Source organism: Aricia agestis, chromosome 3, assembly GCF_905147365.1.
Source record: "Aricia agestis chromosome 3, ilAriAges1.1, whole genome shotgun sequence".
NCBI classification, from domain to species: domain Eukaryota; kingdom Metazoa; phylum Arthropoda; class Insecta; order Lepidoptera; family Lycaenidae; genus Aricia; species Aricia agestis.
Window position 1 is genome coordinate 606,128 of NC_056408.1, and position 12,367 is coordinate 618,494.

Below are 12,367 nucleotides of genomic sequence, written 5' to 3' on the forward strand. Positions count from 1 at the left end.
ATTATTACAGAGGCAATAATGAAGTGGATGTAGCGCTGAGGCGGCCATATGTCACGGCGATCCGTCACAGAGTGCGGCCCGCGCTTGAATCACGACGATTGATCGAATCATATTATTTCTGACTACCCTCCAAATGGCTTCGAGAAGGAATTCGTGAAAAAATATCAAAAATATTTCAAGCGAGTTTAACAAATTATAGTTTATCCCAACAATATTTATTATACTGTGCGTAGTAATAAATACTTATATTGTTTTTTTTTTCACTGTTCGATTAATTTAACGTAAATTATATTATTAGGTATGTTATTTATGACCCGCGTGGATTGATTAAAAATGCTTAAAAGCAGTAAATTTATAACAGGGGATTTAAAAGATTTGACAAAAATAAAGTTTAATTCAAAATGGATTACTTTTTAAAATTTTAAGTTATTTAATCGTAATATTATTATATTGTGTTGCAGCCAATTAGGCTTTAACTTCCTACTTAATAAAATAGTATTTATTTTTGTAAAAATCTATGTTTCAATATTGCATTTCGTTGATGTCTTTTTCGTATAAAAAACAAGCAAACTATACCATAGTATATATATATGTTTAGATAGTCTTAACGTGTTTACTTCAATTTTTGACAAGGATCGAGTAGAAGATAGAAATAAATCTTTAAAACTTATCAAAATCGTTTCGTAGTAACTTTCCCTAGGACCAGAGTAGGACTGAATGCTATTCGATAGCGAACTTACGAGTACAGGAAAACAAGTACATGATATGTCTGAGAGAAAATATTGCGTTCCGTTATCATTTATAACTATCAGCTACGAAGCCTTAACATTAGTATTTTTGTACTGCGTTTTGCAATAATAACTTTTATGAAAACTCTGATACTTATGTTATTAAACGTCCTTGAAAAATAACTAGAATATCACTTTCGCTATGTATAAAATTGGAATACGCGGAGTATACGAAACGTCTACAAATATCAACTTCTATTGAAACTCTAGAAACTGCCTTACAGATGTACAGCCAGCGACACGACACTACTCCTGCTTCATGCATTTTTTTTGAAGAAATTCATAATTGAAAGAAATCAAAAAATATAGAATAATGTTGCTTATCATCAAAATAGCGTCGGTTGTTAAAATAAATCAAAGTAAACTATAACTTAGTAGTATCTTAAAGCATTATAATATGATAATATGGCTTAGCTGAAAGCCTTTTATTCGTATTCTGTTCCTTAGAATGGTGGACATCGCTGGCGGTACATCTGCCGCGACCCCGCGGGGCAGGAGGTGTACCTACATACACAAACGGTTACGTACAAAAGTTTGTGCTCTGTGTGCGTTTGCTTCCATTCGTTATATCGGTTCATGTAAAAAATTATTAAGTATAAAAATTACCTTACGCTTACAAAGACTAGAGTCCAAAGTCCGACACTCCTCCCAAAAGTCCACAAACAACACTTTAGACACACTACACGCCCGTGTGAGTGGTGTTGTTGAATATGAAGGAGACGGCGTTCTTGTCGACGGGCGGCGAGCGGCGCGACATGGAGGCGTGGTTGTTGTTGTAGTGCCAAGACTTGCGCGTGCTCGTGCTGGACGACTGCAGCGCGATGGTCTCGTAGTATCGCAGGCGGCCGCAGCAGCGCCGGCTGCGCACGATCGCCACGAACCCCTTGCGGTACTTCTTGTTGAAGAACGCGTACAGCACCGGGTTGATGCACGAGTTGGACGCGCCCAGCCACTGCGCGATCGGCGTCACCACCGGCAGCAGCTCCTCCTCCCACTTCTCGATCGGCCCGCCGATCTTGATCCGCGCGAAGATCGAGTACAGCGGGAACCACGACAGCACGAACAGGATCACCACCACCACCAGCATCTTCACCACCTTCACCTTGGACTTCTGCTGCATTCGCTCCATCTGCGCGTCCTGCGTGTCCGTGGGGATCGATCTCCGGGAGACCTTGATCCAGATGAGGATGTAGCAGAGCGTGATGAGGACCATGGGGAGGATGTAGCAGAACAGCAGGTTCCCGATGACAAAGTACAGGACCTCGCTGATGGGGTTCGGCCAGAGGTCGACGCAGAGCCGGATGTGGGGGCTGTCGTCGTACACCACCACCAGGTCGAAGAAGAACACCCAGGGCGTGGTGACCACGATCGCGAAGATCCAGATGAACACGATCATCATGCGCGCGCGCCGCTTCGTGATCTGACACTTCAGCGGCCACCATATCGCCAAGAATCTGGAACAATCAAAAGAAATAATTTTAGAAGACCTTTAATGATATTTTGAGACCTACATAGGCTATACTTAGTTAATGACTTTGTAACTGTTTAAAATAATGATAATATTATAATGATTGCTCATTGTTATCTCGGGCCTATGTACACACAAATTATTATTTTGTGTAATAAACTTTAGCGCTTTAACATAAGAGAAGGCATGATTAAAGACACACAAACTAAACCCAGATCCATCTCGCTTGACACTAAACGCCTGAATGTTAACGTATACAGTTTATTTGCTAGGCAGTGATTCCTCGTGATGTATCTCGGACAAATCCAGGTTGAGGACCCAATTAAGGTCAGACTCAGGTTTACGGCGGGCGAGTGTGAGATGATTTCCGGCGATCGAGGTCGAAAAGCGCTTGATGATGCGCGATACAGTAATTGTAGATAGTCTAGTGTTACTGTCGCAGCGGATCATAATCCGCTATAGAAATTTTTGACCTTTTAAACATAATTTTAGGCATCTTCTTGAATAACACCTTATAAAGCGCTAGTGTTCGTTTAGCGGGAGGTAGAATGGTTTATAATAACACCAAAATTTGTTTGTTGCATTGGAACGTGTACGGTTTTAGTATTGGGAAAGGATATGTATTGTGGAAAATAATTATTTTTCCCGTACTGAACATGATAATATTATCTCCACGTCGAATTTGATCAAAATCTATTACTGTTTTAGCGTGAATAGGTAACTTTACAAAAGCGAATAAAAACTATTTTCCATAATGTCAGTAAGTTTTCCGAGCCATATGTAACCTTAGGGTCGTGATTTGGCGAGTCCTGAGGAAGAGCCGTCAAATCGCCATTATTATGTCCGAAGGGTCATCCGCCAGTAAATTATTGCCCCGAGAATTAGACCCTTTTCACAGGCATATTCCGACCGAGTGATTTAAATGTGAAATTGCAGACCCTTTTTTACTGTAACTTGTGAACTTGTCCTAAACGGTGTTTAAAACGCTCTATGGTTATGAACACTTAGTATAGATATTGATAAGGAGAAAATAACAGTATGAGGCTCGTTATCAAAGTGTCGTGTCAACTAAATTATTATTCTGCCTACAACTTTGTTCACATGGATAATAATAATTAATATTGAAATAATATTATATTATGTCCTTTATTGGGACTCAAAGTATCTTTACACTCAATTTCGTCTATGTTGGCTAAGACATGGGACAGCCTAAAGACATCTTTTAACAACACCCTTTATACTCGAAATACACTTGACACTAAATTTTGATGCAATATTTATTCTCACACATTGCCAACATTACGTACTCTTGCATTACATAGTTAGCTGTTTTTTAAACACAAAAAATAGTAAATAATTTAAATTTCGAACTACTTTCAGTTTTTTTATGTAAATTTAGCGTCAATTCAGACCACAATCTGCCAACTCAGTACAAATTAAGAAATGCATCTGCGCGTCGCGTTACGGTCTGATTTCACCCTTAGGGTTGACACGCAACGCGACGCGTAAATGCATTACTAAATTTGTACTGACTTGTCAGATATCTGAGCTATCTATGTGAGCGTGAGACGTCTTTCAAATCTGTCATATCCATACAAATTTAGAAATGCATCTACGCGTCGCTTTGCGGTCTGAATTAACCCTCAGAGTGTGTTCAGCATTCAACAATATGTATCGTACTAAAACACAGATGACGGCGAAACCGTAGGTACGTCTAGTCAGCATCGCCTTTGTTTTACAATAATTGCGAATACGTCTTAGCCGCGACAAATTGCCTTTCATCTTAACAAGCTGTCATCTGTGAAACTGACAATTACTATAATTTATTACATCTTTAACACAAAAGTAGCTTATTTACTTACTTGAGGCAAGCATAGACTGGTATGGCGATGCAAAAAGCACCAAAAAATGTAGTAGAATGTCCCCAAAATTGGTGTTATTTGACATATTTAAGGGCCTAAAAATGAAAATTATTATTTTGATAACGGTTCCAGCCTGAATGTTAACTTTACTCAACATATTATTTAAAATGAAAGCATCCATTTACAAGATAATACAATTTGGACGCCATTATAAAATTTATAATTCTATAACCTTGAAACTTTTTGCGTCAATTATGTAGCGAAATTGTTAATTTATTAAGAAAATTAAAAACCATCGCTATAATGGGTATCGCCTTAAGTGAGTTCGTCATCATCATTAACATCATCATCATCATAGTCAGTTTAAAGTTACATATTCAATCCTTGTTTAAATCTAAAATAATGTTTTCTAAGTTTAATAATGGATATTTAACTTAATATCATCTGTCCATCTCCATGATGTCCTTCGCAGCCTACATAATACACACAAACAGACTCTATTTAGACTTGCTTCACATCAGATATTTGGAAGAGGTATACGAAAGTAACATGTACAATACTTATCGAAAGAAAAAGCTTGCATAATAATTACCTAGGTACACTTGATTTTTGACTTCCAGTGCATCATTTATCTAGATGAAAGTCCCTACGACTAACTCACTTGAGCTATAATAGTAATATCATCAGCGTATAATAATAAATAGAGCACTTCAATTTAATCACATTTGGCCAATCGGTAAAAAGGAGCAATCCATCATTGGGAAGCAGATGCTAACAAAATAGTGGTGGTGATCGCGACGAGTGACAAATAGTGTCTGTCACCACTCACCAGTCAGCAGCCGGGGGTCAACGACCGCGGCTATAAATAGGGAAGAAAAGTTGACAATAGCTGTACACTGTAGAGTACTGTAGAATTGTAGAGCCCCTCTACATAATGTTAAACGTTCGTCATTTAGCAGAGATAAAGTTTCAGACGTTAATTTATTTTCTACTTCTGTAAATATTACTAAATTATTTTATGAATTCTTGGAAAGACTAACTTAAAAACTTTAAGTGTACAAATTAATTTTCTAGCAATAAACTACATTTTAGTAGACATTTTATAAGTTATCCAAAGTCTATGTGAGAGTAAAATACAATTATGTTCTTCTTGCTAAAACATGATACCTAATTATCATAAAATTAATAGTGGCAACTATCTGCTACAGTATCATAATAATGTACTTATAGTACATTATTATGATGCTGACACGGAGAATGCTGACAGTATCCTAAATAATATACTAAAAAGTCACATTTTAAAAATACCCCATCCCTAACATATCAAAACGGTTACACCTACGCAAAATTTTTAGAAAACACCAATATAGTAACATAATATAATACGAGTAGTAACTACTTCATAAGAGACATCTGCAAAATCCATAATTATCACCAATACAATCGGAGCTTTTAATGTCCTTAAAAATCAATGAATCTCGTAAAAGTTGAAGTTTATGTGTTCCACGCCATTGCCGCTGCAGCCGCCCAAGCCGCCCGCCCAGCTGCAGGCCGTACTTTATGGCTAACTTTATCATTTCATGCTCTATGAGCTTTCATGTCTAAGAATAAATGGTAACAGTGGAAAAGGTTCCAGAGCTAAATGCAAATATAGAGGAAAGTAAAGATTTGACTTTAACAGAAAGGATATTATGGATTAATATGATATTGAAAACGGCATTTACAGCAAGTATGAAAAATTATACAGTATAAAAAGTAGCCTATGTCTATATTTTCCTTATCTATAACAGGCATTATTATGTTTCTGTCATTTATATCTATACTCATATTAATATAAAAGTGTGTCTGTCTGTCTGCAACCTCTTCACGCCAAAAAAAGGACATAGGATACTTTTTATCCCGGTTTCCGCTTGATAAACGAATTTTGGCGCAAAGGAGTTGCGGGCATCATCTAGTAATCAAATAATAAATATTAAAATAAGCATAGTTTTCATACAGTGTTGTATTTCTACACACATTGTTAGTGTTTTCTTTTTAAGCCATTATCAGTATTTCCTTTGAAGGAGTTACACAAGCGACCTAGATCAGATAATACAAAAACTAGGTCCTGCTGTTATCGCCTGAATAATATAAGCACTAATTTTGAGGTTTCGTGGTGTAATTCGATCGACTATTACGAGCTTGTGGTGACCGTGTCACTGGAGTTGGGCGCGATACGAAATTGCTTGAACGTCTATAATCTAAATTATACTATCGGAATACTTGTAAACACGATACATTATAATACACTGTTACTATAATATGCACTACTACTATAATATTATGTAAGGCCAACCACAATGTGGTAAGCAGCAATTTTGTCATCTTTCTATGATCAATCGATAAAACCTTTGCAAACGTTGATAGGATAGGAAAACGATGAATTTTCCAGTATCTCTGGAACATTCGTTGCCCTATCCTCATAACTCGAAAGACACTTCGATTGCATTTGCAGGCTGGGATTGAAACACATTCTAGACATGAACATACTGCATAAGGCCCCTGAGACCCTTCTAAGATTTGTTCAATATAATTAAATCAATCACAAGGACAAAATACGATCAATTAGTAAAATCTCCACTTCTGAAGCAAGACCGCGGTGTGCGGCGGCAGAAAGTTGTCTACTGGTTAGTAGTTTCAGTGACTCGGGTATTATTATAATTTTCGTATTTTAGCTGGTAACAGTTTGCAACTTTTTGATTAAGTTTAAAAGGAAAAGTCTGCCAGACTCTGTCGGAAACTGAGAAAAATATTGTTATGTGAAAATTTCCAAAAGAAATTTGATCAGATTTTACTACCTCATTTAATTTATTGAAAATTGCTTTGATCTCCAGTTTTCCGTCGTTATGATTTTGTGGAGGAATGAAAATCTTTTGCTAGTCCGAAATCGATAGAAAAGTAGTAGGTAAATAAAAATGGGTATTTTAGGTACATTTTTCAATTTACGTAAAGACATTTTCCTAAAAGTATAATGGTCTTTGATAATAATGATAATAATGAATATAATATTATTGCTGGCAACTTCTATTTAAAAAAAATCTGGATTTTTGGGCACTAAATGCGCACGCTTATTAGTACATTAATCATTTAAAGGTCTTTGACATTAATTCACATTACGAGTAATTTTCCTCACGTACAAAAAAATTGTTACTTAATGTGATGTAAAAAATCTAGAACTTTTCCTGAGAATTTCAAAATTCCAAAAGAATTTTTGTCACTATAATATAGCCTGGGGTAAATCAAACTAGATTTAAATGATGAAATAATGAGCTCGTATTGCATGGATACTTAGAAGGTCAATAATTAATTATCAAAATATGTAACCTCCAATGAATAGGCTTTGACTTTGTAAAGTTTGATATGATCGGCAGCGATTCAATTAACGCAGGACTTATTAAATTTCCAATTTCAGTAAGAAGAAACAATAACACTCGATAAGAAGTCAAGGAAGAAGTCAAGTCAACGAACTTCGGAACGAAAACACCAAAATACCAACAGAAGCAAACATATTGCCCCTAACGACGCCGTATATCATAGCTAAAACAACGTAATCCACGGTAAAAAGTTCCAACAACTCGTTATGACTTTTGTGACTGAGAAAATTAGCGAACTACTTTTGAAACTCCGAAAAAACAGGCGATTCGGTAAACAGAACTGAGTCATAATAAACCTTACGTTGGTAGGTAATAAAAAGGTAGGTAAAGTAAATCGAAATCCAGTCGGTCATAATTGTCATAATATTGTGTGCATGAGTGTCAGATCAGACTGTGACCGGTTCGGCCGGATCGGTCTTCCACTATTTGGGGGTAAAAAGAAATGATAGAACCGTACCTTAAATAATAGTAAAACCAAAGACGAGGAGATTCTTAGACAATATAAATTTGGTTTAGTATATTACAGTGTAATTTAAATTCATACGATCAATATTATTTTCCTTGATACTTTTAAGTTTTGGTTGACATGTAACCTTAATTGCATCTTCATTTTTCTTTGATAAACTAATTAACTTCATTAGTGGTAATATCTTGTAAACCCCTCATCGGTCTATTGGTATTTGATACCATGTAATGTTTAATTGATCCTATAACTTGTGGTAAGGAAATACTTTTAACATTAATTCTATATCATACTCTCTATTTCTTGTAAAATTCAAAGCTTCAGTTACATTCGCTCAAAGATTAACAAGTTGATTAGTAACTTGTTAACGAGTGTAGTAAATAAACGTGAAAAGAGGATTTTATACATTCCATCATAATTAAGTGCAGACTCAGACAGTTTTACTACAACTCGTTACTGTAACTAAATAGACTATTCTCTATTGGCCTCAAAACAATGTTACTAAGTCTATAATATAATAGTATGTTTATTGTTGAATTTGTTAAATTTCGTAATTAAAATTATGTTGGAGTAATCGGAAATATTTAATATTATTTATTTTTACCACACAAGCAGCAAATAAACAATATTTTCTTAGGACTTCTGCAGATCATGTACAACAGGGATAACGTATAGGCTGTGTAATAAATAACATATAAATAAGCCTAAACACATATTGAATACTAATACAATGTCAATAACAGAAACGAAAGTTGAAGCACATGATCGGAAATCCAAGCAATAGGACAATCCTGACCCACACTCGGTGGAGCTCCAGAAACTTTGAGAATAAAATACTCAATCCATTTAAAGGGTACGGAGATAGCCGCGCGTTAAATTTAACAATTTACTAAAAGACCTTTTTGTTTCAGGAGTAATGGACAAAGTTTGTAATAGAGAGGTTGTATTTTTGAATGGAGGTACACATTTAGCGGACGTCTGTGGTCTACCCCTATGGAAAACGCGTATATGGAAACATGGTGTACCATTTTTGACCCTTATGCTGTGACGCAATGTTTTTTGTTGTTTTAAAAAATGAAAAGTAATGGTTTGTGTAACTGTATAGCTTTACAATGGTCTGTGGTTTATGTTTGAAAGCCTCCCTGATCCAGTGGCTTAGAACCGGGATTTTGACCAGAAAGGGGGTCATCTATTTGATTCCCTTATAATATGAAAAATATTGTTTCTAAAGGTTAAGATAATACAGGCTCAAGGCTAATTACGTCTGTTGATTGTCTGTTTGACAAAAATAATGTTTACTTAAGTGTCTGAAAGATGATCCATATGTTCCTGATGAGCAGGAAAAATTGGTCCTACGCCTGATGTTTCGCTAATCATGTCTAATTGTGCTCTAGTGCACTGCATAAACTTTTTCACTACAAAACTTCTGCTACGTAGTCTTTTTAATTAAACTGGCCACCGGCGACCAGTGTGGAAGGCAGAATATGTAGTGAGTTTTTCCCGTGGGAGAGCCATGCTTCGGCACGAATGGGCCGGCTTGACCGGAGAAATACCACGGGCTCACAGAAAACCGGCGTAAAACCGCGCTTGCGCTGTGTTTCGCCGAGTGAGTGAGTTTACCGGAGGCCCAATCCCCTACCCTTCCCTATCCTCTCCTATTCCTGCCCTACCCTCCCCTATTCCCTTCCCTACCCTCCCCTATTACCCTATTCCCTCTTAAAAGGCCGGCAACGCACCAACTCTTCTGATGCTGCGAGTGTCCATGGGTGACGGAAGTTGCTTTCCGTCAGGTGACCCGTTTGCTCGTTTGCCCCCTTATTTCATTAAAAATAAAGAACACAGATCTCTATGTATGTACCTGTCTAGAGTATGCGGGTATGTGAAAATCCTGCTCGAGTATGAATATTAAAGAGCACTTCCTTCGCATACTCGCAGTAATTGGGGTGAGTATGATATACGACAGTCAACGACTCGTATTAATATTCCGTAGCCGCGGCTTTATTTACGCGTCTCCCCGTGCGTCCCCGTGCGTCCCCGTGCGTGGGCGCGCGCTATCGCACCAGATGTACGACTTGCGGGAGATTTATTGAAGAAATATACGATTGCTTTTAATAGGGTACCGAGAATTCGGAATTTATTGTTTTAAATCTTCCTTTATCAGTTAAGGTATAGATAAAACGTAACTGTGACCAAATAGTATAATATTATACCTATTCCTCCTTGACGAATAAAGTGTAATATGTTGTGACAACTGACAATACAACGGTGATATCTTTTTATCTACAGTACACACACTTATAAAATGTCACGGTATCAGTTCTACCGTACTAAGTAGTAATTTGGATACACCCATAAAATAATTGTATGATCATACATAAAAGAGGAGAGATTATGATATTATAATTGTATTAGTATTCTGGAAAGGCTGTATGTTTGACCCAGACATCAAAAAATTAATTTAATATTACCAAGTGGCGCCAAATAAACATTGAACATGTACTCGTAAGAGCAAAACGATTTCAAAAGTGTGTCGCAACAGTTATGATTGATCGATTTTTCGACTTTGTCATGATTTGCATATTTGTCGAGGTGCCGCAACAGCCTTCACATAAATACCTGGACACGTCGCCAATTTCACTGCAGATGAAATTATATTAATACTGAGTACTGATATAAAACAGGCTTTGCCTTAACGTAAAAATGTCGCCAATGTTAGAGGCCTATAATATAATCACGCTTGTACACTTCAAACATAATAATATAATATTATATATCCTATTACGTCGTTTAATACTACAATTATTATATGTGAATTCTACCCTCGAGACGCGAAAACGCTGCTTGTGCAATGTGCACTATGCCAAAATCAAGCAATACCAGATTACTTGAAGTATTTATAAAGAAGGTTTATTACGAGTACAGTAAATGCTCGTACTTGCTTATCCTTACTTTATAATCATTGTCGCTAAATTAACTAGATGGTATCGTGCTAATGAAGTTATTATAATTACGTGTTAACGGTAAGCAATTACGGCGGTTTTACGGTCGGACGTAATTGTCGGCCAATTCGGGTGATCGTTATGAAATTATCGGCCAAAAACAGGCGCCATTCTTATACCTCGAATGTGAATTTGATAACAGGACTTTATCACTCCCCAGAAAGCCTCCGATCAAAGCTATATTTGAGCAATGAGAATTGGGAGCCGGGGCCAATAGAGCCCTTTGGTTTTGGGAATTATAATTTATTCTCTATAACAAGTAGAAATATTACTGCAACTTTTACGACCCAATCTCGTAGACGAACGAACTCGGGTTCATGTGAAGTCAATATTTGTGTATTTTATGCGCTATTGCTCATGTGATCGGGGTATAACATGACTTATTGCGTTTAGAAAGAAAAAAATAGCGTACGCCGTTACTTACAGAGTTTATATTATTAACTTCACTGTTTATTATATAAAAATGGCTAGTTATTTTTATTAGCAATGAAAATGTTTATTTTCGTGCAAAATATCACATTAGAAAGGGATATTTTGTACGGAATCCCTTCGACACAGGTGTGATTCGTACAAGGTTGTCTCAAACACACAGGACAGAACGACGTCTTAAAAGAGTGACATTAAGAGGATACACCAGGGGCGAGAGAAATTGAAAATAGGTATTTGAAAATGTATTGCTGTCTCACCAATCTCAAGTCTCCCACCGCAGAGCGCGATAGAGACAACACGACAAAAGTTCTAATAAAAGAACCGAAAATCTTCGATCCATTGTCCGCTGATTCTTTCTCCAAAACTTAACCGATTTAAGTACTTTTTTCATTAAGAATTAAAGCAAGGCTTGAGCTGTGTTCCTATGTTTTATTTTTTATATATATTTTAGCCAGTTTTGTTTTCTGGGTGTTTAAACACAGAGGAAAATCTGGCCATTTTTTGGGTTTTTGGACGTTCTTATCTTTTTTAATAATAAAACAATGAAAAAAAAGAAAACATACGGACATGCTAATAGTGGCCATAGATATTCAGGAAAAAAATCATAACTCTACCGGCATTATCCAGGGAGGAAACAGGGGACAACGTTTGTATGGAAAAACAGCGGTGTGGACTCCTCTTAAGTTTATCTTACACTTGACCTGCACATTACAGAAAGTCGCTACCGGTTATATAAACTCCGTATTGGACCCCCCGCAAACTGCAGACTTTCTATCAAGATACGCCAACTAAACAGTTGGGTCAAAGACAAAGACAAAGAAACATTTATTGCTCAAAACTGTGTTACAAAGGTGTAACACCTACTCAGTTACAGATTTGTTGGTTTCAACAGTTTACCCGTTCGGGCATGCAATATTTGTATGAAAGGGAAAACATAGAGCACAC

At 36.7% G+C, this 12,367-nt stretch overlaps 1 protein-coding gene across 1 annotated transcript in view; it reads right to left on the minus strand.

Moving 5' to 3' along the window:
- Positions 1–1,113: 1,113 nt before the first annotated feature.
- Positions 1,114–12,367, minus strand: part of LOC121725439 (neuropeptide SIFamide receptor-like) — a 112,772-nt gene continuing 101,518 nt past the window's right edge. The window contains exon 3 of the mRNA XM_042112419.1: positions 1,114–2,242. Within this exon, the coding sequence (XP_041968353.1) occupies positions 1,468–2,242 (775 nt within the window). The 3' untranslated portion in view covers positions 1,114–1,467. The remainder of the gene's footprint in view (positions 2,243–12,367) is intronic.